General features: G+C 36.1%; 2 protein-coding genes across 17 annotated transcripts in view; one reads left to right on the forward strand and one right to left on the reverse strand.

Annotated features, from left to right (window-relative positions):
- The window catches only part of CEP89 (centrosomal protein 89), a 42,640-nt gene extending 23,223 nt beyond the window's left edge, over positions 1-19,417 (reverse strand). For 14 of the 16 annotated variants that reach the window (XR_004841892.1, XR_004841889.1, XR_004841890.1 and 11 more), the window contains exons 1-16: positions 19,300-19,417; positions 17,450-17,556; positions 16,012-16,167; positions 15,181-15,379; positions 13,887-13,992; positions 12,217-12,245; positions 10,889-10,943; positions 9,884-10,102; positions 9,369-9,511; positions 8,952-9,002; positions 7,803-7,886; positions 6,755-6,858; positions 3,918-4,033; positions 2,098-2,278; positions 979-1,146; positions 180-321 (exon numbers count right to left, since the gene is read on the reverse strand). Coding sequence is in view for 9 of the 16 variants with exons in the window: in XM_009638043.2 (XP_009636338.1) it covers positions 180-321; positions 979-1,146; positions 2,098-2,278; positions 3,918-4,033; positions 6,755-6,858; positions 7,803-7,886; positions 8,952-9,002; positions 9,369-9,511; positions 9,884-10,102; positions 10,889-10,943; positions 12,217-12,245; positions 13,887-13,992; positions 15,181-15,379; positions 16,012-16,167; positions 17,450-17,556; positions 19,300-19,338 (1,899 nt within the window). In the remaining 7 variants the exon portion in view is untranslated. The remainder of the gene's footprint in view (positions 1-179; positions 322-978; positions 1,147-2,097; positions 2,279-3,917; positions 4,034-6,754; positions 6,859-7,802; positions 7,887-8,951; positions 9,003-9,368; positions 9,512-9,883; positions 10,103-10,888; positions 10,944-12,216; positions 12,246-13,886; positions 13,993-15,180; positions 15,380-16,011; positions 16,168-17,449; positions 17,557-19,299) is intronic. The other 2 variants (XM_035893574.1, XM_035893573.1) reach the window with 2 other exon arrangements.
- Positions 19,418-20,447: 1,030 nt separating this feature from the next.
- FAAP24 (FA core complex associated protein 24) lies at positions 20,448-22,513 on the forward strand. The gene is made up of 4 exons (XM_009638063.1): positions 20,448-20,559; positions 21,036-21,175; positions 21,473-21,625; positions 22,271-22,513. Exons 1-4 carry the CDS (start codon positions 20,448-20,450, stop codon positions 22,511-22,513), a joined length of 648 nt encoding a protein of 215 aa, XP_009636358.1.
- Positions 22,514-27,763: the final 5,250 nt, after the last annotated feature.

Below are 27,763 nucleotides of genomic sequence, written 5' to 3' on the forward strand. Positions count from 1 at the left end.
AAAAAAATCTTTTGCTGCTCCTGTCCTATTTGCAGAAGTCTATTTAAATAGCTAAATCCTTAAACTCTGAAATTATAGCTTTCTTTTTTTGGTAATGCAAACAACAATAAGTTGTGCTAGCAGGATGATAATTGTGGGAAATATCAATTAAGTATTATTAATTATTTAAAGGTAATTACCAAAAAAATAAGATGATCACGTTCCTGAGCTATCTTCTCTACCAAACCAATAAGGTTTGTTAGATAGTGATGGGCTGCAGCTTCTTTTTCCATTGCTTCCTCCAACTGCAGTTTTAAAAGACTTATTTTCTTCTTTAATCTCCTATAAAATTAACAGAAAAAGGAAAATCTTCAGCTTGGAAATTAATAATGGCATTAAAAGAACTTGTGCTGCATGTGCAAGTCAACTTGTACGAGTCTCAAACGATCAAATATACTGTTAAAGATGCATTGGCTTAAAATATTTGCAATGCTGGAAGTCTCATTTCCTACTTTTTCGGGCTGTTTTTGTTTACAACATGTGTGAATAACAACAATAACAATGATTCAAAAGAACAATTTGTGCAATGGCTACGAGCTCATATTTCTTAAGAAATGTAACAATAACATTGTTTTTACTTTTTAAAGTATTGCGAGCCCAACTCTGAACCACTCAGCTGCATGAGAACGTCTGCAAATAATGTAATACCCCATTTTGCAGGTGAGTTCACAAATTATTAACTGCTATAGCTAACTACTGGCATTAAAGATATATTCTTAATTTGCACATAGCCATAGAAAAGCATGCATCAAAACATAAAAAAAACTTAGCAAAGTTACTTTACGACTACGTGACAAAGAGTTTAGGAAACAAGTTGTTTTCTGTAATAGGTAGAAATTACACACTGTGGGATGTCAGACAATATTTTTACAGATACTTCTGCTGTTATTTTAAGAAATACATGTATTTCTACTTGAGAAAATGAGAATGCGATATGACCTGTTTGTCTTTTGTGTCATTTCCATCTCAGTCTCCAGGATCTTGTTGTCAGCCATAAAGTTATTTTTCTCTAAAAGCAGTTTCTTGTTTTGAGCTTGCAGTGATGCTATCTTCCCCATTAGATCTTCCACCTCACTGCGCTTTTTCTCCTGCTCCTGCTGTAAATGGCTGCAGAAACCAACAGCATAGAACAGGAGTCATGTATAGACCTGCTTCACTAAAAAGCTAAGTTACAGTAAAGATACCCATGTTGAAGGTATGAAAAAGATACATTAAGAATGCTTACTGTTCAGTGGTGACATCAGAGAGGTATTACAGTCTCATGACATATCAAATCATGAATGAAGCATAATACAAACAAAATTATTCAAATAATTCATCCTGACTGCACTTGAAATAGAATTTAAATTATAAAAATATCCTTTACAGTCCAAATGTATTCCCTTCCTAATTTTTTTTTTTTCAAATAAACTACTAGATAGGCCAAAAAAGAAGGTCTGAGAACTTCTCAGGAAGGCACTGGACTAAGAAACAGTAACTTGCACTATCCTAGGCCTGAAAGTAAACAAATTTACAGAATGTCTTTAGAAAAACATTACTTTACAGACTATGCTGCATGACAGCACTTTTGTGTTGTGTTATTTCCATATTGTAAAGACTGGAGAAACATAGTATTTTTAGTTTAGAATCTCAGGATCCTTCACATATTTTCCCAAAGATGGGTACAAAAGAATGAGAACATTTTATACACAGAGTTGATAGAAGTAATTAGATTTGACCAAAAAAAATTTAAATAAATAAATAAAAAAACCCTATTTTTAATGCCTCCTCTTCTACTGTTTAAAAAGGTAGATTTAGCAGCATGTACTCTCTGGCAGAAACATGTAGACCAATGTTTCTAGAGCTGGGATTTCCTTCTGTAATTTTAATTTTTTATAAAAAGCAAAACAGTATTTTTGAAGTATTTATTTACCTTTCTTTGTACTTTGGTAATCACCTTCACAGACTACCAGCATAAGTTTCCGCTCACCTCCTACCTACAGAGTGGTGTGTATGCAGATCTGTTCATGTGAATACTCTGCAGAATTGTTTCTCTGTGCACCATATGTAATCTCATACCTTTTTAAATCATTCACCAAAGCAAAGTGCTCCTCTGCTGCTATTCTGCTATCCAGTTTGGCTTTCAACTCTTCACAAGTAGAACGCAAAGCTTCCAACTGCTTCTGGTACTCTGCTATCTCTTCTTCTTGTCTGTTTCTCTTCTCTTCCAAAATTATTATCTGTTTGGTCAATTTTGAAGCTTTTGGGAGGGGAAAAAAAAAAATGGGTACAGCAGAACTAATTCAATCACCTAGTGAAACTCCACTAAACTAGTAATATGTTACGTCCTAGTCGTTCATAGCATTATGTAACAGTGGATTTGACTGTTTTGTATTTTAACAGTTTGGATTTTTTTTTTGCTGTCTCAAGCAGTTTGTTCTGGAAAAGTGCCAAAACTTCCAAACTACTTCTTTTCAGGGCTAATAAGCTATTTGCTCATTGAAATGTCGTATTACTCTGAAAAAGCCTCCAATTCACACTTTACTAATTCAGGAAAAGAACCTAAAACGGAACATGACATTTGTAGCATAGTAGGTAGGGCACACATCTAGAGACTGCCTAGTTTCTGTTTACGGATCTCTGAGTTCTTCCTGCAGTATGTCTTTCAATCACTAGATACATTGCCAAAACAGTTGCAGAAACAGAATGGAAGATCAGGGCTCTTGTTTCCTTGTGAGAACTCCAGCAATAGATAACAGAATCAGTGTTTACTAGGGATGTTCTGACAACTCATACCAGATCAAGCTATTCTGAAATTTGTAAAGAGGAACACCTGATTTTGGGGTATTCTCTGGCCTTTGGTCTGGTATGTGATGAGTTATTATCTTCTAAACACAGATGGATGTAGAGAGATAAAACTCTAAACAAGAAACTCAGAAATTTTAAAAGCAGAAAGGAAAGTATTTATGGAATTAGGTGGCAGATGAATAAAAAATTTCAGAACTGGAGTTTTGCTATATACGTTCACTTTAGGAAACCATTCTCATCAGCGACTTATGTTTATCATATATAATTAAATGTTTCTCAGAACATACTAATCAGTGTATTAAGATTCAGTCTTGCTTTTTAAACTTCATTAAGAAATCCTACTTTCAGCTTTGGGATTTTAAACTATAACATGCTTGTTCTCTTGTTAATATCCAGTCAAGGTAACAAGAAAGATCCAGAGGAATCTGCTGATGCAAAAAATAACTATCAGCAGAAAAATTGATCTTGGTCAACAATAACATTTACAAGCAAGAAAAGGAACATAAAGTGTTCTGAATTTAAACAAATACAAACCTCTGATAAAATAGCAATAGGTAACAGATTATTACCTGAAAATGCATGTAAATTTAAGCAGTATCAAATTGTAAGTGTAAAATCAAATCCTGCTACTGATGATATAATTAACTATACTTTATTAAGTGATAAACATTGGTTACAAAGCAGAAGATGAAAAAAACCCCTACAAATTCTAAATTGAACATTTAAATAAGCAAATGATACCTCACAAATACCAACCTGTAAAGTTGAAAGTGCTCTTAAAATATAAAAATGAGTTGTATTGCTGTTTAACAGTTCTTGTTACTTTTTCAGAGGAAGCAAGTCAAAATGGGGTATACTGTATAGTGTCAATAGGCAATACTGACATTTCTTTTCAGTATCAGTGGACATCCAGGGCTTCATCTCATTTTAGTGTTACCAGCATTCAGCGATGCTTTGTAGGCATATATGAAGTTGCAAAAAAACAAAAAAACAAAACCCCAAACCCAAAAACCCCCACAAAAAAACCAAAAACTAAACTTGCAGTACTACCTTTGGTGTAGTTTAAATGACTAGCAACTTAAGTACTTTACCTTCTTGAACATGTTGTCTGTGACTGTCTTTTGTTTTAGCTTGTTGAATTTCGAGTTGCTCCATCAACAATCCATTTTCTTCCAAGACCAGCTTGGCCTGAGTTTGCAGCTGCTGCCTGCAATGACAATCAGCTTGTAAGTAAAATACAATTCAAATATTAACTTATGTCCAAAGAAAAAACACAACTGACTTCCAACAGTGTAAAACGTTTAAAATCATATTTGAACCTCTTTTAAAAGAAAAAAAAAATTCAAAACCCTTATTGAAAGCAATCTCAGAACCCAAGGCAAGCTTATTAGAGACATGAACTCACAACCCTCAATACGTACATTATTTTAAATAATGTTTAAAATCTTTGACTAACTAAAGCAAAAATTCCCTATAGAAAAATGGAAAAATATGTATGTATGAATTAGAGTTGTAGCATCGTAGAATGGTTTAGGTTGGAAGGGACCTCTGGAGGTCATCTGGTCCAATCCCCCTGCTCAAGCAGGGGCACCTAGAGCCAGCTGCCCAGGACCATGTCCCGATGGCTTTTGAGTATCTCCAAGGATCGAGACTCCACAACCTCTCTGGACAGCTTGTTGCAGTGCTCACAGTGAAAAACTCTTTCCTTATGTTCAGACGTAACCTCCTGTGTTTCAGTTTGTGCCCACTGCCTCTTGTTCTGTCACAGGGCACCACTGAAAAGAGCCTGGCTCTGTCTTTACGCACTGCCTTCAGGCATTTATATACAGTGATAAGATCTCCGCCCTGAGCCTTTGCTTCTCTAGGTGAAACAGGCCCAGCTCTCTCACACTTTTCTCATATGAATTAAAGCTACATAATGGTGCCACATGACTTGGAGACAGCTATATAACTAGTAACTGAACCAAATTTGTTTTCAAAACACACAAATTCTTGCATAGGATTTTGATCTACTTGGTTTTAATCTCTGGAAAACTACTGCCAGTGTGTTTTATGGGTGACTGGCGTTTAAACTGAACTATCCTGAGCAGAGACCTTAACCCTCTGCTTTATAATTAGTATTAATTCTGCTTTCCGGAAAACCAATACCAGTCTTTCTGATGTGAACAAAAGCTTAAGAAACTATTTGCTGTTCTAATAATAGCTTAAAAAGTTGAAGAGTATTAGCCAGAATGCAAGGAGAAATGCAGTACAAGTGTCAGATGATATCACATGAATTTCAACTCAAGAGTTGTCATCAATCAATCAGCAAGAATAGCCTAAACCCAAAGTGTAGCAAAACAGACCGTTACCAAGGATTTCTGATGACAATAACTAACGAAGTATATCTACTTTATTCATGTATGGCCTGACCTAGATAAAAATGCATCCTATTGTGTATAGGTCTAGATATGGACAGTTTCCCATACCATCAAAAATGACTAAAATTTAAGCCGAACCATACAGCTAACAATTGTAGCCTGGCAGCTGAAAAATATAGTCTTAAGCAATCTACCCTGAAGATTTTTGCAAACACAGAAATGGAAGCCAGCTTACACTTGTACCCATGAAAACTTCTGCATACAGAAGCTTGTAAGTTTAGCTGACTTATTTAATTTACTGTGAAATTTACTGCAGTGGGCACACAAGGAAGCAAATGCACATCAGCCGCTTACAAATCGGTTAATAGCTAAGATAGAATTCATATCGTTAAACCACTTGAGACTCTGCATGGATAAATATAAAATGAAAACTGAACAACAAAATTACAATCTTTTGTTTGACAGGAAGGTCAGTGCTGATGTAAGATGCTAAGCGTTATCAGCTGAAAGAAACTGGAAGTTTTTTTTCACCACTAAAACAATCTAGGATGGAGTTAAGTTTGAGAAAATGGATTGTGAATCTTACTGGACAAGTCTTTGAAGTATAACAATTTTAAACAAAGAACAAAATAATTTTCCAGGTAAAACCGCAACTTTGAAATTGACATCACTAAGATGACATTTCATCAACAGGTTTAGGCATAGGGAATGTCTCCCACATTGCCAACCCTACCCTCAGCTATGCCTGGCACTATGAGGCTACACCGTGAAACAGAATTTTTAAAATTGCTACAAAAGGGGATCAGGTTGATCAAGACCAACTCCTTTACGTGCTTGACACTGCACCCCCATAAGCAGTTATGTCAACACAAATAAAGGAGCAATGCACTGCAACACGGAGTGCAAAGAAGCCACTGAAGGTACAGAGCAAAAGCTCGGTAATTTGACATCCCTGCCTTGCTGAATCCCAGCCTTAAAAACCAACTCCCAGAGACCACAGACAGCCTGAAACAGCTCAGAGATGTGAACTTCTCTCATTCATTTGCAGAGAGGCAAAATTAAAAGCAAAGGTGTTAAAAGTTCCAAAGTTCATATTTAAGAAGCTGAAACATCTCTATGAAGAGTATTTTGGAATTTGTGGACAGTATATAAGCATCCAAGGACACATAAAATATCCAGAGTATTTTATTAAAGCACCTCTAAAACATTTTGATACCTTTATAACAACCTATTTAACCAAATCCCTACAGAAACTAAACACTTCTTGAATTCTGCCTTGAGGAGCCTCTCATTGAAAGTCAGTCAATTGTTATTGGTTAAATCTGCAGAAAGACTTAAGATTGGAAGCGACAGCTTGTGTCACGAAGTCCTCTTAGTGTAGACAACGTGCTGTATGATCCCTTCCATATAATTACCACCTGTGTCACGAGCACAGTAAGTATTTTTATGTTCACTATTTAATCGTTACTCCAAAATGATTATTATTGCAGATCATGTAATCTTAAAAGTTTGCATGCAACATGAAATAATGAGTAGCTTTTAAATTAATTTCTAGTAATACAACTTACCATTCTGTAGGGGTAATAAAGTTATTTTTAGTTAATTGCTCATGCAGTTCTTCATTCTCCTTCACCAGCTCTTCAACTCGTACTTTAAAATTCTTCATATCCTCCTGAAAGACAAAGAACTCCACATAAAATTCTTTAGAGGTAGTAAGTATTTTAATTTTTATATCAAAAACTTTTATAAATATACACGCCTGGGTGCCTTCTCATTCTTCTGTTAACAGCATATTATCCCACTACTCAGTCATCTTTAACTCAGATGTGCATGCTTAACTTCTAAATTGCTTCATCAATCTAGTAACATTTGATTAAAAATAATATATACTTGAATTGTGCCACATTTTTGCCAAATGTCATTTGAATTAAGCAAGTTGTAGATCCTTAAAATATGGACTTAAACTGAATTCTGGACATTACTAGATGAAACTATACATTTTCAGTATGAATGACATGAATTTGGCTATGGTAGGACAATACTGTGAATTTACAGTAATATAAAACCCTTGGTGCTTCCTGCTCATTTTATGGTTTAAGTTTTGAAGAAAATAAATTATTTTGCAAAGCTATGGCAGTTCAGCTCTGAAGCAAATCACCATTTTTCAAAGATTCAGTGACAAAAAAATACTTCTAAAGAGCAAAAAGACTACCCATTCCTTAATACACATTCCTTAACACCTAGAAATAAATATTCTTCTACCACAAAATCCACAGGCCTCTAAGTGGAAGAGCAGATATACAGGACACTGCATCCTCATAATGAAAGACAGTACAAAATTCTTGCTACCACTGACTGTGTTTATGGTTTACTCTATTCAGAGAGCACAATTTGTGTACATCTCAGTGTATAGTGCCTGCTTCTACATCTGAACAGGCTGACAAAAACAAGCAAGCCAAGTAAGATAAGATATCACAATAACTGTGCATGGAAAAGTAAAACAAAGTCACTTTTCATTTTAGGCAGAAAACAATTTTGACAAATCACTTTAAAAAAAACTCAGTAATTTAGTTCTGCTTTAGTGTAGAAGTATATTTTCTTTAAATGGCAACTTGCCTCATGTTCAAGATTTAAATCTTCCTTCTCTCTTATTCTGTCTTCATATGCCAACAGAAGAGGTGACAAATACTTCATATCCAGCTTAAAAAAATTAAAAAAAAACCCAACCAAATAAAATCAATTACAAACCACAATCTCATCATATTTTTTATTTCTCCTGCTGTATATATTTAGTTTTAAAAGCTATTAAGGGTTTTCATATATGCCTTGCAAACAAAAGTGCAGGACTTATACAAGCACGCAGATGACCATATGCAAAATGACGCTGCAGAAGCACTTAACAGCACTGCTTTAGGAGCAAGCTTTGGAAAGGACAAAACTGGATGCCATACTTGCACACTTCACTAAAAAGCAGCTATTACTTATCAGTGTATGTAACATAGCAGAATGTGGATGCAAATGAATAGGAAACCAAACTGAAACACTACAGTGAATACAGTTAATAATAATAAAATTTAGCTCAGATTCATTAGTAGGCAGGAAAATAATTTCTATACTCTCAAACCTGCATCTTTAAAACTCAATACATACGTCTGTGATTCTTGGGTATTATAGCTAGAAAGACAGAGCAGAAGGAGGACTTTCCTATTTCTTTATAGTTCTGAATAACAACGAGGAAGGAAAATTTAAGATCTGATTAGCATTTCAAGGAGAAATTGTTTCACATATTACAAATGCATTCAATTTCACAGACCATTTGCCTTCTCCTTGCTGGAAGTTCATACGCTACTAGTGGACCCGTGACCATTCCTACTATCAGAATCACTGAAATATGCTATTTTCTTTTAGTATCATGGTAAAAATAATCACAACAGAAGATTAACAATTAAGCAACAGACCTTGAAGCAAAATATATGCTAGACAATAATAAGTGAAGATGGTATTTATGATTCTCAGGGTAACAGTACTTCTACTTAATTTGCATTCAACAGTTCTAAGTTCAAAAGAAGCTGCACACACGCATTGCAAAGTTCTACCCCACATCTTCTTATGCAACAAACATAAATGTTTATAATATTCTACTAGTATGCGATAGTTCAGCAGAGTAACTAAATAATATCCTGAATATTTTGGTTCCCATAAAGAAATTCTATTACTTTACTTAGAAAGGAATGAACAGATAAGTGAAAATATTATTTTTCTTACCAGCCATGGTGGTGGTGGTCCTTTCATGGGTAAACTTTTCAGTTTTAGATGCTAAAGTAGATTTTTAAAAAGATGTTGAAATTATTTCATGCTTTTTGAAGCATCAACCACTTTCCACTGCAGTCACAACTATTACCCCAAACAAGCTTATGTTTCTAATTACATGTGTTGCATGCGTAACACACACTCAACAAAGTCAATAAAATTGCAAGCTCAGCATCTTACTAATGTAGGAGAAAGTCTAAATTTAAGAAGTTTAATTTAACAATAAATGCTTGTTTTAAATTTCAGAAAAAGCCTATGCCATTTGTGGACTTTGTGGCAAATCTGGAGAAAATAGACTTAAAAAACTGAAATATTAATTAAAGGACAATGGGACATTTCAGTACAAACTGCCTTTATAACCAAGATTCTCACCTCTTCTTGGGATAGTGGCCTGAACTTGGTTTGATAGCGACTTAATTCTACATTTAAACGATGGACTGTCATTTTCAAAGCATCATTTTCATCTACCAGTTCTTGTGCTTGTTGTCTGAGAGAAAGTAATTCTGAGGCCTCCTCTATTAAAACAAATATCCAACACGAAAGTTCAATCAAAATTCAAGAAATGTTCACAAAAATTTGTCAACTCTAAGAGAAAAAAAATCTCAATAAGAGAACTTCTCTGAAAATACTCTAAAGGAATAATCCCATGAAAAATTACTAACAAAAAACCCCATTAAATTTCAAACAACCAAGTAATTTTTTTTCATGATCATGTAAGTATTCCTTGACAAAATTTCTACAAATGCAGAAAATACTGTTCAGAGACTACTTCTGCATAGACGTTTGCTCAAATCAATGACTGGAAACCTACTACTGCAGGAATAGGTTGTAAGAAATTAGAAAAATCGAACAGGGTAACTACAGAAGAGCTTCTATGTTTCTCCCACCTTCTTTGTGTGACTTCTCCGTAGCTTCTTTAAGGCTTCTGTTTTCTTGTTCTAGTCTTTTCAGCTTTAACTGCTGTTCTTCCATTTGCTGTTTTGTTCCCTCAAATTGTTGTACCATAGCTTGGTATGCCTTGTTCAGAGACCAGTTTTCTTGTTTTAGTTCTCTGAACTTTTCTCTAGTCATATTCTCCCGTGCTTGCCTTGCCCGAATAGACACATCTGTAATGCAACAGTACAATGTATTTAAATGGTATTCAGACTTGAATACGAGTTTCAGCAAATTATAAACTATTTTTTTCTAATATTAGCATTATGCATCAGTGTTACTTTATAAGATACAAATCAGCTCATGGATCCCAGAAGACAAGGCCAGAGAGAAAGAAAAAAGTGGATTTGGAAAGAGAACTATATAGTGGAGTGGCTGCAAGTTCCTGTCTTTTCTCTCAGACACTGAAAACATTCCTTCCTTAAAGGGCAAACAAAGCATCAGCAGATCTCCCTCTCTTCATCATGGGCGAAACATCCACTGCAGTTAAGTAAAGCCTATGTGCCTTGCATGGAGTAGTCAGACCTCTTGCCCCCTTTCTTATTTTAATCACCTATGTAATGAAAGCTTTACCCTCCTTCCCACTGAACATTCTTCAGTGATCTGTTACTAAATAGAAGTTACCTAACAGTCCTTACAAAAGTAAAATTTTAGATCACCTGCAAAATCATGGATATATTGTTGCACCAGTAATAATGGATCACACTTTCAATTTTTTCTTTTCATCTGTACGGGCTAAACAGTTTAACTATTAAAATGAAGGCTGAGATTTTACTCTTACCATCAGACTTTTAAGAGCCAGCATAATCTAAGAGCATACAGGCGCAAATATAACTTAGTACAGAGCAGTTCCTTAGTATAGGATATACATGAAAACCAGAAATTGGTTTTGAAATACAGAGCTATGCATATTATTGAAGTGAAAAGCTGTAGTAAAGTCATAGAAAAATCAGAAGTACCTGGGGATGGAGGAGGCTTTTCACGTACCACATTTTCAGCTAATGATTTTTCTTCCTAGCAGAGAAAAAAAAAATGGGACAATTTGCTTTAGAAATTATTCTTTCTGAAGAACTCTGAACAGCATCACCTTTGGAGAACTTAAGAAACGGAACTCAGAACTTTTGAAGCAGTTTCTTTCATATCAACAAAATTTAAGGTTGGACTCACTACTGACAACATACAACCTGTCATTTACCCATGTTGACATGATTTTGTCACTTATCACTGCCATCAGTCACTTGCAGACACTTGAAACAGTTAATATTATCTTTAGTTGTCAGAGATGTAGAGTTCTCAAAACCATTTTATGGCTGACATGAAAGTTACATAAACATAAAGCTTCTTGAGCAAACAGGATGGATATTGCTCCCACTTCTTAGCTTGTATAAAATATGACTTTACAATAGTCGATTATGATATGAACTGTCAGTCCTTAACTGGGAATCAGCAAATAAATTAAAATGTAAAATGTTCTTCAACAAAGTTGAAGAAATTTGTTCTCCCTTTGCTGTTTAAAAAAAAACCAAACGTAGCTGTAAATTTTCAGAAGGTTCTTTCATCAGGAAAAGAACTACAGGCCAAATTTATACCAATATATTTACTTAGGGTGAGCATGATTGATATACAAACTTTCTTCACATTTTTAGGAAACAGCAGTGAAGTTATGTAAGGATATGATGCCATGTAATTTAACATACCAAGACACTGATGACTAGATGAGTCAAAACTCAAGAACAATTTCAACAGAAAATGTATGTGGCCAAGAACTTGAAGAAAAAAAGTGATGTTAACAATGGAAGAACTGGCCATTTTTGTAAACAATAATCCAGCAAGTTGATCTAAGAAACTAAACTTTTGAATATTCTTTTACAAGCTTATGAAAGCAACTGGATGGGCCCAGCTGGAAAACTAGATAAAAATCTGGTGAAGCCAGAATCAAAGTCTGAAAATTATCAGTAAGAGCTATCTCTTGCTATAACGTGATGTTTCCTACTCTCAATTTCTTTCTTTTGCATGAGGAACAACGGAAGATATATTAAAAAAAAAAAAACAAAACAACAAAAACCAAGAAAAAAAGAAACCAAAAAACCGCCAACTTTTGTATGGCCTATTTACCTATCTAGTGGTATTCTTCAAAAGGAATTATTAGCCATTCTTGTATTCCAAAAGAAAAAGATTCCCTAGTGGCAATAAATTAGTATCCTTTTAAGTGACTGTAAACTATCAGCAATTTATAACACCCTTTTTTCCAAAATGCATCACAAATGAACCTGCAGGTAAGCCTTACCTTTAAATTCAAGCCAAGATGTTGGTCTTCTGTTAAAGAAAAACAGATCTTTCAGTCAATTAAACACAAAAGTATTTGTAAGTTCATAAATTATAAGGTTTCATATGGATACGTAAGTACATCTATTATGTACTGCAAATAAACGTAAGAAAGTCCTCCCAAAACCACAAATTAGATCAGTAACTTTCCATGATCTCTTTCATGGTGTATCATGATACTGATGTGAGACCTTACTTTACCTCACACTGTATTACAACTACAGAAGAAATTAAGTTGTATTGTTGTCTTCTACTATTATTTTAGAATTTGACAAATGTAGTATTTTCATTGATTTTACTGGGCTTGAATCCTATTGCATCTCTGAACACGGCAAGTGCAAATCTGACAGCTTCCAAGATCTGCAACACTTACTATGTAGAAGAGGGAGTAGAAATGGTTTATATGTCCTTTTCAGTTTAATGCATCCACTTCCCACATGGTTTTATCAAAGCAACCCATTCCTTCTGGATATTGTTCCCTTTTCAATATCCAGAAGCTTTTCAAATAATTCCACTGAAATAATATTGAAACAACACTGGGATCCAACATGAATAAAACTTGAAGTCAAAGATTTTTGAAAACTGACTCCTTTCTGCTTTCTCTTTCCTATCCAATAGCTACTAGAGTGCTGCTATCCTCGGTAAAAACTGCATTTTGCAGCTCTGGAACAAATTCTGATTTCCTGTTTTCCTGATTTTAAAATAATGGGCAAAATAATTATATAATAAAACTCCTATGCAGGTAGATCAGTCTTGCTCTCGTCATATTTTCTTCTCCACGATGTTCTATTGTTATAAGAAAATAGCTTAATGACAGGTTACGAACCAAATGTCCCTGATCTAATGAAATTACTTATTGCAAAAAAATTACTTGTGAAGCTTAGCAGTTCAGAGTTTAGGGTGATAACCTGAGACCAATGATCATGTTCAGCTCTCTATCCTGTCAGAACCTTCCTGTGTGACCTGATGTACAATTTTAAGGCCCAGACCTTAAAAGACAGCAAGAATGATACAACTTCTGTAGAAAGCATAAACAATCCCAGTATCAAGCCATTTGATTATTAAAAAAAAAAAAAAGTTCTTACTACTGATTTTCAAACATGACTTTTTTATCCAAGAAAAATTACTGATTAAAAGTAATTTCTCCCATTTCTTTAGTTTGGTTTTTTTTTTTTTTTTAACATCGGTAGTTTCTACTTTTCCCCATTTTTTGAGCACTGTAACGGTCCAATAGTTTCCAGCGTATAAACTAGATTTATTTGGGCACATATATCAACAGAAGCATAGTAGAGTGACTGTACTAGACAAGACAAAGTCTTCACAAACCTTTCCCCCCCCCCCTTTATACACTGGCTGCTAGTGGATATTAAGGAGTTTCAGTTATACAGTGAATATAGACCAATCTTCCCTCTTTATCCAGATTTTGAATTTTCTGTAACTACTAGAAATGGCTAAGTATTTAGTAGCATTTCTTCCACTGCCCTTCAAAAAAAAAAAAAAAAAAAAAAAAAAAAAAAAAAAAAAAAAAAAAGACTATATTCTTATCATATAGTATTAAATTTATTTTATTCAAATTTTTTTTCCCCATGGTATTAAAAGGTACAGCATTTTGACTCAATTAAGTTTGTTTACCTTCTATTTGCACATTTGACTCATCCACCAGCACCTGAAACTCGGTTTCATAAGAAGGCAGCTCTTTCTTGTCAGCATTAGTACTAGGAGATGGTGGAAACTCTTCCTATATAAAAATAAGACAAGCCTATCTAAATCATGATAACACTGTTAAAACAGCCTGCATGTCTTGATGTCTGTATGAAGCCTTTCGTGTACTAATGTCCCAGTCGCATTCGGAATTGTACTCCAACATTTTAAGATGATATATGATAAGAAATACTTTTTTTGGTTTAGGGCTCCACATAAATAAAATCTAAACCTTACAATGATCAACAGGAGGTAGGAAAATATGATAGTCATTTAGTTCACAGGGCCAATATTCCCTGTCACCTTATTTAGTCACAAGAGTCTGGAAAATTATCCTACATTTGCTTGTTCTGTGTTGTATCTAAACTTGCTATTAATAAAAGATTAACCATTTATCTACCATGTCACATCATGGAAGGATTCATGAATAATTATGAATAATTCTTAACATTGTCTCTTCTGTTTTTCCCCTGCTGATGGCATGCCAGTGTCCCACATGTTCCACTCACTCCCTTTTTTTTTTTTTCCCTCCTCCTCTCCTCTTACTGACTATTCTCTCTTCACCTCAGCGTGTTTTCTGATTTCTTTCACATACGTAGCATTTTATTGCATCTTTACTACTCAGTTACTTCTTCCTGTTTGTTAATTTTTTATATCATTTTGGACAGAGATATAAACTGAACTTTAAACGTGCCTTAGGAGTACTAACCTGCTCATTGCTGGTTAAGACAATCCAAACCTATAACATAGAAAAATCCACTGGTCTTCAGGACAACAAGGTAACTTATTTTGTTTGATTCTGAAGCTCCCAGTCTCTATATAGATCTCTGCTCATTAGCATAATACTGAATCAATGACTAAGCTTTCACCATTTGTAAAAGTAAAGTTCCTAGTGCTTTTAACAAATAATCTACTATTTATGTATCATGCTCAACGTAAAATACTGGACATTTTACAAGACTAAATTATGCATAATAATTATACACAATACCAGTGTTTTCCTAATAAGGAAAGGCTCCTAACAGTCAGAAATGTGAAATCTGTGAGGATCAAACAAACAATTCTAACTGGTATAGGAGTAAATGAACCACAAAAGAGGCATGTGAAATAAAATTTGAATAAATGTCCAAAGAGTAAGAAGTGAATGAAAAGTCTTAAAAATATTTAATATTTGCATTAATATATTAAAACATGGTAAAGGAATTAACGCATTTTAAAATCCTACCTTTTTATTTTTGCAGGGAACAGCATAAATAGCATTGGTGCTAAAGCTTTCTCCTCTTTTCTCATTACTCTGACAGCTGGACTCGGCCTCTTTATCAGCATCTGAAAGATAGGTATCCATGTCCTCATCCTCACAATAATTGCCTGATATTTCCAGGGACTGTACAGATCTGTCACTACCATGAAGTTTCCAGTTGGGCCTGCAAGTAGAAAGCAGTTGAAAGCCTGTTTTAGAGTTGCTTACTCTTCCAAAAAAATAAACACTAGTAATGTAGAACCATCAGTCTTAGAATACACACAAGTCCAAACAGCTGACACAGACAGACAGACATCTAAGCTGCTGTTAGCTGCAAACAAGGAATCTAGCCTACGTGTATGCTTTAAAATAGACAATTACCACTGGAGCTACATTTTCTTCTCTATCTTAAAGAAAATGCCAGATTAGAGATCAAGGGTTACTAATTCTACTAAAAGAAGAATCCGAAATAATTATTTAGCACAAAGGAAATATCTGACATATAATTCAGATGATTCTTCAGTGATCAACTGTTTGTATAACTGATCATCATTCGGCAGAAATAATAGATGTTTTTACTTGTGACTGCTGTACAATCCAAATTTCCCTCTCAGAAGATTGTACATGTGACGTCACTTTATGAGAAATGGAATAAGGATTGCAGATGCTTCAGACCCAATTTATGACATAGCGAGAAAAAAGTAAGTGACTATAACACCGGGAGTTGAACTAGTTTGCTGTAACTCTTCTGTAAAATTGTATCATTGACAGATTCTATTTCTAATGTAAGATACCAAAACAGAAAGTATACACTACCCCATTCTGAGCTCTGTGGCTGTCACATATGGTTCAAAGCATTCTTCTTCCACATAGGTGGAATCACTTTCAGAAAGTGATCGCTGCCGAGGCTGAGGAATAGCAACAGTGCGCCCTGTTAGTGTTGTTGCAAGGATAGCTGCTGCTAGAGCAGATCTGGAAGAAAACAGAATAAAGCAATGAAACAATACTGATGATGTCTCTGTGCTCCACATACTATATTTTTTTCCATTGCAAAATGTCTTCACTATTTAAGCAAAGCAAAAAGTTCACAGTTAACAAGCATCAACACCACTGAAAGTGCTAAGGGACTGATTATAAACTATTAACTCCCAAAGTAAAGCGCAAAACTGGGCAAGCCACCACAACACAGCTATCCAAGAGTAAAGTACAATACCTATTGGTTTTCCCAAATCACATGCATGAAATTCATGGAATATACTGAGTTACATTCCCAAAATTGACATTGATAACTTACACTACTTAGCATTCACTTTAGCCATAACAATACTACCTGGCATTGTGTTGAAAAAGTGTTCCATGTTCTGCTATTTTGTTTCCTAGTTTCCGTTATTCCCTACTCTGAACCTTTTACTGATGACTCTGAAGCTGTTAATAAATGCTAGCACACTGCACACTAGGGCAAACTTAAGTAGATGGAAGTGCCTATTTGTGGGATGCTGCAGACTACAGAAAAGGGTAAGATGAAGAGAAAAAAACAAGTAAGAACAAAGATTAAAGGAGACAAATGGCAAGGACTGTAACAGGAATGACAACTACTGAAGGTCAAAAAGGAAGAAGAAATTAACTAGGATTAAGTAGGAATATTACAGACACTAGAAAGACCATAGAAAACAACTAGAATTGACCTAAAAGTAGACAAAACATAAAAGAAAAACTAAGAAGTTTTGAAAATAAGAAGAAAAATAAATTTTTGTTTTCTCTTTATGTAACTTGCCTGTATAGCCAATTCAAATCTAATCCAACATGGTTTTACATGCCAGTTTTTTAAGTCCCTGCTTTTTCAATAAGCAATAAAATGGCCTGTTAGCAACATTTGATTTATGCTTTTCTAATGAGTTAAAATTACCCGACTCATGTTACTAGTACTGCTAAGAGTCCTACACTCTAGCAGCCAAATTAAAAATGGCCCTAACTTTAAATAATCCATTTGTCTTTTACTCTGATTTATAAGAAGTTAGATATTCATAATGGTCATTATCCTAATTATTTAGCATGCTTAGGAGTGGGAGAAAAATAGGTATCTTTAAAGTTCAAAGAAGGGAACTGCCACAATTCAAAATATATTCTATTTATAAAAAGGTTTATGTAAATACTGCAGCAAAGGCATGCAATTCTTCTAATCATGCTTTTCTAGTATGCTGTTGTAGTTGATGAAGAAAAAAAAAACAAAAACAAACCCAAACTCAAAACCTACCTGGGCCTTTCTGGAGAAGGGTTTGGACTACGAGGGGGAGGGGTGCGGGGAACTGCAGGTTTAGGAGCTATGGTAGCAGCAGGGACCAGGCCATGAGCTATATGTTTCTAAACAATTTAAAATAAAATTAGTTGACAATGACTTTAAGGATCACAATGAAAAAAAACAGAGAATTGAACATGCATAAAAACTAACAATGCAAAATAATATAAAAGGGAAGAACAATTACATGCAATTAATGTAAACAGAAATGATTCCATTTTTAACTTTTTAACATGTATGAACAGCTGCTAATGAAGGTTAGAAATGTAATTTACATCAGACCCATGAATGTAGGTTCTCCACCCACTATATCACGATCTGCAAAACCATAATTTTAAATTACTATTTGTTTTCTTCCTGTGTTTATAAAAAAAAAAAAAGAATACTAGAAATTAGCTTTTTTCAAAATATTTGAAGCCTGCTTCAGAGTAACAATATTAGTCCCTTTCTTGTAGAAAGAGCCTGTCAGTCAGAAGTAATCCTCAGTCATAACAGTATGAGATGGAAGAAAAAACTATCACTAAACAAGTCTTGCAGTTAAAGGTTTGGCCTGAATAAAAAAAAAATCCTAATGCATTTTTATCAGTAAACCAAACAATTTTTTTTTAAAAGGATAATATTAAAAGCCAGCTCAGAAAAACTGGGACCAGAGTCCCCTATAAAGAGTACTGTGAATGGAATCACATAATGGTTGAGGTTGGAAGGGAACACTAGAGATTGCCTAGTCCAAGTCCCTGCTCAAAGCAGAGTCAGGTAGAGAGGGTTGCTTGGGATCCTGTCCAGTTGGGTTTTGAGTATCTCCAAGGGTGAAGACTCTGCAACCTCCCTGGGCAACCTGTTCCAGTGTTGAACAACCCTCATAGTAGTTTTTTCATTATTTTTATATTGGAAGTTAAATTTTCTGTGTTTGTCATTGCCTCTTGTTCTCCCTCTACACATCAGAAACTATTATGTCATAATAAAGTCCATCTCCTTCAGACAGACGTTACTTTTTTACAGAGTAAAACAGGCTAAGTTTCTGCTATTTCTGCACAGTTGGTTTTTTTTTTATTTGTAATTATTCTTTATTGTTTTCTCCAACAGAATAATGCACAGGTGAACTGGGAAATATTTCTGTCTTTACAGCATCACATAACTTTATTACATCTTTACAGCATCACATAACTTTATTACAAGGTGCATTACAAGGCTTTTTACTCTGTCTTATCTTACAAACGCACTGCTCCCCAATTCTGGAACTCAGTCTGGAACGCACCGTTTGGTTTACTAAAGGCTGTTGGCTGTAGATGTCTCACTGTAATTCCTAGGGGCTACAGCTGCTCACAATCCCACAACCCCTGGCTGCTCTAAGCTTTCGCTATGAACTTGGATCAGTTCACTTTCCGGCAGTGAACGCGCGCTCCGAGGATCTCCTCAGCGCGCATTGGAAGCGAGCGAGCTGCGCGGCCGCTGCAGGGGCCCCAGCCCCCGCCCGGCCCCAGAGGCCTCCCTGGACGGGAAGGGAAGGGCAGGGCGGCGGGGGCGGCTCCCCCGCGAAGCCCGCTGTTTGTCTGGAGAAGACGGGCAGGCCCGGAACTGAGGGAAAGGAGAGCACCAGCCCCCGGACACCTTCTTTTCTTTGCTTAGGATTTATGTTTCTCCCCGTTTTTCACTTCAGTGAAACCACTCAGCCATCACCGGCGCCAACCGCAGGGCGCAGCCACCTTCCCGGGGGCCTCCGCTCGTCCCGCCCGGGCACGGCCCCCCGCCTCCCCCGCTGACCCTGCTCCACGGGGACGGAGGCCCGCCCTGAGCGGGGCGATACTCACGAAGGGGCCTTTCCGGCCTCTCCTGAAACTAAACGCCATCGGGACCGGGTGGGGACGGGTCTCCGCCGCTGCCACCGACTACTTTCTCCCCGCTTCGGACGCTTCCCCCGTCGCGACCCGCCTGATAACAACGGCGCGGCGGATTTGCTGCGGGTTCACGCTCCCCCAATCAGCACGCGTCTTACTCACCCCTCCTCCGGCTTTAGCAACCTACCAGCGGCGAGGCCTGCCCCGTCCTGCCTTCTCATTCGCTCACGGGCGGCAGAGCTCTCGCTTCCTATTTGCGGCCGCCGCTGTCAGCCAGGCGCGCGCTCCGAGGCGGGCTGTTCGTCTGGCGGTCGTGAGGCGACGCCTCTCCTGAGGGGGTGGCGGGGTCTCCGTTGTGTCCTGTGCGGCCTCCAGGAGAGAGATTGCGACCCCCGAAAGGTTGGGGTGCCCGGGACGGAGCTCAGCCGCTTCTGGGCAGGTCAGCTGTGGGCCGGCGACCGCCCGTGGGGCCGTCCCCCGGTCCTCTCAGAGCGGGCCCCCCGGTGAGGGCTCACTCTGGGCCGGGCTGCAGGATGTGGCTCAGCTGGGTGGTGGTTGCGGTGCTACCGGCTGTCTTCGGCTCTTCTCTTTAAATCGCGCCTTAGCCTCAAAGACTCCCGTTTCCCCCTAGAGTTAGAACACCGCATAAAGCTGGCAAACCTGAAAATAATCTCTCCCAGCAACTACCTTCTAATAATCTGTCTGGACACTTATGCCAGCTCAGGGCTGGAGATGCCTCTGGAGTCAGCTTTGTAATTGAAACAAACTTTCTCCCAGCCAGGGTGGATGAAGGTGTAGAAAAGGCAGTGTGGGGTTTTTTTTACCATCTGCATGTCTTAATTCAGGTGTTTTTCAGACTGACTGGCAAAGTTGGGAGTGCAGTTTGCAAGCCAACAGCCTGTATTCAAGTAAACAGAGCTGCTCACCATTTTTGATATGTTAACCAACCATAACTGTAAGGTAGCTTCGGGGCGGAGATAGTGTCTCTTCCAGAGTATTCCATCCTACAAATTTCAATCATGAAATTAAGTTTGGAACAAGTTTATGAGATGTGTTAATATCTCTTCCACATTTCTTCCTAGGGTGTAACCGCTACTGAAGTAAAGATCAAAGGAAGTCTGATGACAACAAAAGCAAACTTCCCTGTGACAGCAGGATCTATAGCTGTCCCTTATGGGCATGTGATTGGAAATGAGAAGTGGAGAGGGTCAGAGATAGCCCAAAAGCTACAAGGTAAGCACAAACAAATTGGGTGGGGGAAAACCAATTCAGGCAAAGCATTCCCCTCTATCACCCGCTATTGTTAAGATTGGCTGGAACATGCCAATGCGGCTATTGTGAACACGCACCTCCACTGAAGTCCCTTGAATTTACACAGGTACTGGGACCGTGCTATCATCAATTGGTACAGCAAAACAGAATGGCCTGTGATGTTTTTGTTCAAATCCAGAGTTTACTGAGAAGCTATAGCACTTTCAAATCTGTAATTTGAAAGTGCTTTTAATTGGTGTTACTAAAGGCATCATGCAGTACTTTGGACGGCTTGTACCTGTCTTGCTTAAAGAGAAGAAAGGCTTTTAATGAATATGAAATTCTCTGTCAAGTCACTAGGATTATTGGCACATTAGGAAGGTTGTGCTGTGAAATAATTATCAGTATATATATTGTTTTAACTACTATATTTGTTCTTTTAAATATCTCACCTTAAGGGAAAATTAGACTCATCTTTGAAGATGGCTTGGGACTTGTGGATTTTCATCTTTCAAACAGAACTTGCGTATTATATATTTCTGAAGCAGATTTGGTTGCAGGGGATGAATTCAAGCGAAGATTGGTTCGGTTTAGAAATGTAAGTACTACATAAAGAGAAAAGTCTCAAATTGGTATTTATTCCATGCTTCTGAAAACATTCTTGTGTTATTTTTAAATCCTAGTGGAGCTAAACTTTTGTGATAATTTCTACCTGAAAACTGAAAAATTACACAGCTGTGTAATAATGCTGTGTTAAACCACAGTACTGTTGCTGCAACTTCTATTCTTCCTCTGATTCGCTTTCAGGCAGCTCATACTTGAGAGAAGTTTGCTCTCTGTTGTGTTGCGTTAGCTTGTCATTAACAAGGTCTTTTCTTTTTTCCTTTCAATACAGGCCAGTAGTCTTGGGGGAATTGTAATTGTGGAGAGAACCCAAATAAGTGATCAGTACTTCTTAGCAGTACAAAAACTTGTTGTGCTAGAACTTGGAATGGTGTTGCTTCCTGTGGCAAATCAAGGAGAAGCTTCTCAACTTATTACTCAGCTAGTAAGTGTCTATGTTAGCAGACAAACATTTATTAAAATATGAGACATGAAGAGAATTACCTGTTTTCCCACAATTATCATTCATTTCAGAAAGGATAACTGGGATTGTAAAGGAACACAACGTATTTTGTTTTTTGAATGTAAGGAATAAATATTTGCAACAGTAATGTGGTAGTATAGTTCAGTGGAAAGAGGGCTCATATGGGAACAAAGAAAAAAAAGTTAAAGAATATGATACTGGACTCTCTCTAATGTGATCTTGCACTGAGATGCCACTGGATAGCACTAGGCAATCCTCACTTAAGTTTGCTGTCAAAACCGACTTGAGATTTTGCTTTGTCTCCGGTTGGGGAAATTCTGTTATGTTTCTCTTTTCCTTTATCCTTTCTCTGATTGCATCAAAAAGATGACTAAATCATTGTTTTAATTCATGGTTGGTATTAAGAAACTGTTGGTTTCCTAGTGAGACTTTGTGGATCTCCATCAAAACCCTTATTAAGGGTGCACACTTAAGGAGGGAGCTTGTTTTTAAAACTTCCTAGTAATTGCATTGAACTCTTTTGAGATGAAAGAACTATGTTAAAATCGAAAAGCAGAGCTCCAGCAGAGGGCACTCAGTGTCATTTACGGTTTTGTTTTGCTTCAGGTCCGTGAACAAAGTAAGGATCACAACAGTAATCCCTTTCTTCGGAAACAGTCTTCTCATCTGGCAGAGCCATCAGTGTTTCGGACTGTGCAACAAATACCAGGAGTTGGGAAAACAAAAGCTCTGCTTTTACTGCAACAGTTTGGAAGCATCCACCGACTTTGTAATGCATCTCTCACAGAGCTTGAACTAGTAGTTGGACAAACGGTAGCACAACAAATTTACAATTTTTTATGTTCCTGACGTGCATGTGTAGTGCTGTTTTGGAAAGCAAAGACTTTTTGTTTGGTCTTTTCTTGTGAAATATAAAATTTTGGGTTTGATAGTCACATATTATGGTAATTTCTATAATCCTGGTAACAACTGGAGGGTGTTGTCTAATTGTCTAGATATTACTCTGCTGCTGCTTCTTGACAGCTCTTCTACTCATGTAGATGGAGCTGTGAAAATTACCTTGGAAAGAGAGCTGTAAAGTGTTTTGCATGTCTTGTACAAAAACCGGAAAGCTGTCTCTTTCAGCCTCCACAGAAAAAAAATGGAAAAGCAATTTGCTTGCTTGCTTTTATCTTATCTTCTAGAAATAAACACTTTATTAATATGTGGGTGGTGTTATCTTCTCAGCAACTGGAAACGTGAGTTACAGTGCTTTAAAAAAGTTAGCATACATCGCTTTATAGCGATATCTTCGATTTATAACTTTTTGGAGTTCCTTTAGAAAGTCCTACTGAAATACATCTTTGACTTTACACTAGCTTATTTCTCTGGTTCCTTTTTCAGTTCACAGAGTATTATCAAATTTATTCCTTGGTGTCCAATACCCAAAATCATGTTGTGCTTTTGAATATAGGTTGGGATAATTATAATCAATTACAATATATTTTGACACATCAATTACACTGTATTAATTATATCAATTATATGCTGCATAGAAAATAACATGGGAAGCTTTGATCAAAATTCATAATTCAACCTATTCTTCCAGTATTAATCTTTTCAAGAGTTATTTGTAAAGAGGAGGACTGGTTTTCCTGACATCTTGCATTATATTTTAAATTATATTCTTATCCTATTTAGTAAGGGTAAAATTGGCTTTTGCACCCATTAAGGAGGTGTGTGAAAAGCTTCTTTTATATTACTTGGGTTTTGGATCACAGCAGGAAGGCAGTTGAGCAGGATTTTCAACTCTCTTTCATAAACTAAGGAGAAGGGAGTAATAGAACCTTGGTGCCTCTGTAACCAGTCTCATCCAAGGGTTAGTGTGGACAGCAGATAGACCTGTTATTTACATTGATTCCTTACTTGGGATGAAAATATCATTTGGCTATAAATATTTAATTTACTGAATAATAAGCACCAGGATTTCCAGAACAAGATACTATTTTCTTACCACTAGGGAATGCTTAAGCGTCTTTATAAATCTGTTTAGATTTTTATTCCCCCTCTCTCAGACTTTGTCACTTTGCTATGGAGACTGGATTTCCCATCTAAGGGCATGTGGCTATTGGCGTTGCAAGGTAAACACCTTTTTACTACTTCAAATGGTCATTCATTATTATGCATTAAATGAAGTTCAATTAAAGTAGTAACAATTAGTACGAGTAGCATTATAGGTTGAACTACTAATCTACTGCAAATCTTTATTCTTAGGGCTTTATACTAGCCCTATATGTCTTTGTTGATAGAAACTTATTAGAAAGAGTCCGGTGGTCTGAGCAAGAATGTAACTTGGTGTGAAATTAGCATTTGCCTTAAGTTAGCTGTTGGCTACCACTCAGTGTAGAATGGGTCTTTAGCTGACAGAAAATGGTAAGTATGTATTTGTATGGCACTTGAGAAGCCCATACTTTGACTTGAATTGGGGTGGGGGGTGGTTAAACAGAAAAACCCCAAACAAACCACACCACCCTTTCCTCAAGAACCAGTGAGTGTGATAATGGAATGGAAAGGCAGTTAAATCATGCAGCTAAGGGGGAAGATAGTTGCAGGAAGACAATCATAGTGGGCTAAGAGAAATGAAGAGCTGGAAGCATGATTCACGTGGCTTTACTATCCAGATAATGAAGTCTTTAGCAATTTTAGCCATACATTTAGCCATTGCAAAGTAAATATATTTTGTATGGAATATTGTATAGCAGGGTCTTGCATATCAGTATCTGGCTGCTGCTTGTGTGCATAAAAAGTGCTACTACAAATATGCATGAAGAATAACTATTAAGGATAGGTGAGTCACAAGTAATCTACAATATTTTTTTTATGTAACCTTTATAGGGCAACTCCAGAAATATGTTAAAATTTTTTGTAAGGAAGTAAGTTTCAGACTATAATTTACAAGTTCCTGTATTATACAATACAAACTTTTAAGACAGTTTCTTAGGTCTTTGTAAGCAACATTACAGAAACATGCAAGAGGTATACCAGCAGTAAATAGTGAAAACCTGTAAATTATGATATATCATCCAAGCTGTAGCAGAATCAAAGAACTACTACTAAATGGTAGCATCTGATTTTTATTCTTAAATAAGTGTCACCAACATATTTACACCTATTACATAAGAAACTAAAAATAAATGACAACTTTAAAGTTTACACCCAGACATAAACTTTCCCCTTATTTTAAGTTTTGAGTATCAAACAGCATATATCTACTCTGTAGATGGCAATGTTAATTAACACTACAGTGTTAGCAATTTTCAATTAATTTGAATTTCAGAAAACAGAAGAATCTTAAAGAAATGCTCACACAGGGTTGGTTGGTTGGTTTTTTTGTCCTTAATATATATAGCCAATACTTGCACATGAAATATTTTGGGGGGGGGGGGGGGGGGGGGGGAGGAATTTATTTTTACTTATGAAGCGTAAGAAAAGAATAGGATTAGGGACAAATATTCAACTTCAGAAAATGTGAAATTAGGATACACTGAACAATATTTAAAGCTAGACAGAAAAAATTGATGAAGGCAAGCAATTTCTAGAAAGAAGTACCATAATATCTAAGGTACCTTATATAAATAAAAATAGCTATATGCTTGCAAACCTACGTATGCTTATGCTCTTCTCAGAATTATGAAATACACAGGACTACATTTTCATACCACGACCATAACCCATACCTGTGAAGGTTTTTAAAGATAGAAATAGAGACATACAGTTAGATAGTTAAATTTATTTAGTAACCTATGCATATGTGAAGGTGGATACCAAATGTCCTAAAGTAATGAGGCACATTATTCTACCACTTCCAAAGGAAGATGGGTGTCTTAAGTGCTTTTTCGAGTCTAAGCTCAGATGGTCCCCTTTTCAAAGTTATTACAGGGTTCTTTTACCCAGAAACAAGAAACTTGAATGAAACCATTTGATAAAAATGCTTAAATTCAAACTTGCAAAGTAAATTTGGAGCCTAAGTTCTATGGAATTTTCCATTTGAGTTAGGCCTGCAAGTGTTTAATCACTCCTGAATCATTTATACGCTTTAAAAAAAAAAAAAAAAAAAAAAAAAAACACAGCAAAATCATCCTTTAATATGTCCTCTATTGTTTCGCATGCAGTATCAGCTTTGTAATAAATAACTCCCATCTACCATAGTTATAAAAAATTAGTCATGATACTGTATTTTGAAATTCCACAAGGAATCCAGTCCTTATGCAAGCAATTTTATCTCCACTCCAAAAGCAAACACAAAATGACTCAGGCATTGTCAAAAATACTTTAGACTCAATTTTGATGCCAAGGAATATATATATAGAGAGAGGTTACTGGATACACTGACTTTCAATACACTCTCCTGTTAATACCAATAAGAGAGCTAGATTATCAGCATAGTGTAAAAAAAAAAGTATCTATCTCCTATTTTTGTTAACTATGCCTATTGCATAGAGAATAAAGTGGGGCTTGGTTGTGTTAGCTGTTTTAAATATACAGAAAAATAGGCATTCTTTATACCAAGGTAAATACCATTGAAATGGAAATAATAGAGCACAGAAGAAATTCAAAAGGAAAAAAAAAAGTAAAAATATATTCTCAATGAAAGCAAAGTTTTTCTTCTTAGCCATTAATTAACTACCCTTATTGGTTTGATGATCTTTTTCCCTGGAGCCTAGATGCAAAAAAAAGTTTGTCTTCTTTAAATAATATGTATAGAAATAATCAAGACACCAGTTTTTCATAATTTTGATAAATAATATGTATTTAGTATATACAGGTTACTTCATGATATTGTTGAGAGCCTAGTTTTGTTAACAAGCTAAATTTTCACCACTGAAAAACAGTGCTAAGGTCAAATAGCATGACAGAGAGTCTCACAGCAAGCATGGACTATCTGAAACAGAGTTCAGGCTGAATGTAACAGCATTGCATATTCCATGTCTCAGCTTTTCATGCTATTTTATAGAATTTTGACTATTATTCCAAATAAAATAAAGATATACCTCATGCATCTTTTGAGCATGAAGAAAACCTTGAAAAAGAAGTGATGTAAGTGCAAACTGGAATCAACAAACAGTTTAGAGGTGTAAACTGCTCTGTTCATCCTAATAACCTTAAAATAATAGTTTCAGTGCCAATATTAACTGCACCATTGAATGACAGAAAGAGAATTATACAATTATTATATATACTGTCACTGGAGATGATGATTGCTCATGTTTGCTCCTTGAAATATTTCTTAAGAGAAGCATCTAATTCTTCAAATCAATTAGAGAAGCTCGTTTTAAAGGAAAGTGAAGTCCAAATAGCTCAACATAGTCTAAAGACATTTGAAATCCAAGTGACAAGAAGTGAGGGCCAAACTGCATGTGGGAAGAAAAGGAGCATGCTGAACACTGCACAGCCTCCTCAGTAGGACCTTATTTTGACAGTCCCAATATGGTGGAAATTTATTTTGCAAGCAAAGTACACAAATATAAGTTTCCCTTTTTTTGACATTTAAATACAAATTGCTATGTGCTGCAGTACGAGTCACACTTCTGACTTCTGAATCTCAAAGAGCCTTAAATGTTACAACTCATTTTATGACTCACTCTATTACCTGTATTATTTCTTCACTAATAAACATTCCTGCAAAAAGCATACATTACTGAAAATCTAACTTGATCTTTCTTGGATGTTTCAGTAGGGACTGGTACCCATGTCTCTAACACACTTTCATGTATGATGTAGAGATCGGCTACCTAAATCCTCTGTAAGCGAAACCTATGCCACATTACTGGTAATTGATAATAATTATGATTTGACTTTACTTATGAAGCGTAAGAAAAGAATAGGATTAGGGACAAATATTCAACTTCAGAAAATGTGAAATTAGGATACACTGAACAATATTTAAAGCTAGACAGAAAAAATTGATGAAGGCAAGCAATTTCTAGAAAGAAGTACCATAATATCTAAGGAACCTTATATAAATAAAAATAGCTATATGCTTGCAAACCTACGTATGCTTATGCTCTTCTCAGAATTATGAAATACACAGGACTACATTTTCATACCACGACCATATCC

This window comes from Egretta garzetta, unplaced genomic scaffold, assembly GCF_000687185.1.
Source record: "Egretta garzetta isolate BGI_Z169 unplaced genomic scaffold, ASM68718v1 scaffold354, whole genome shotgun sequence".
Classification (NCBI taxonomy): domain Eukaryota; kingdom Metazoa; phylum Chordata; class Aves; order Pelecaniformes; family Ardeidae; genus Egretta; species Egretta garzetta.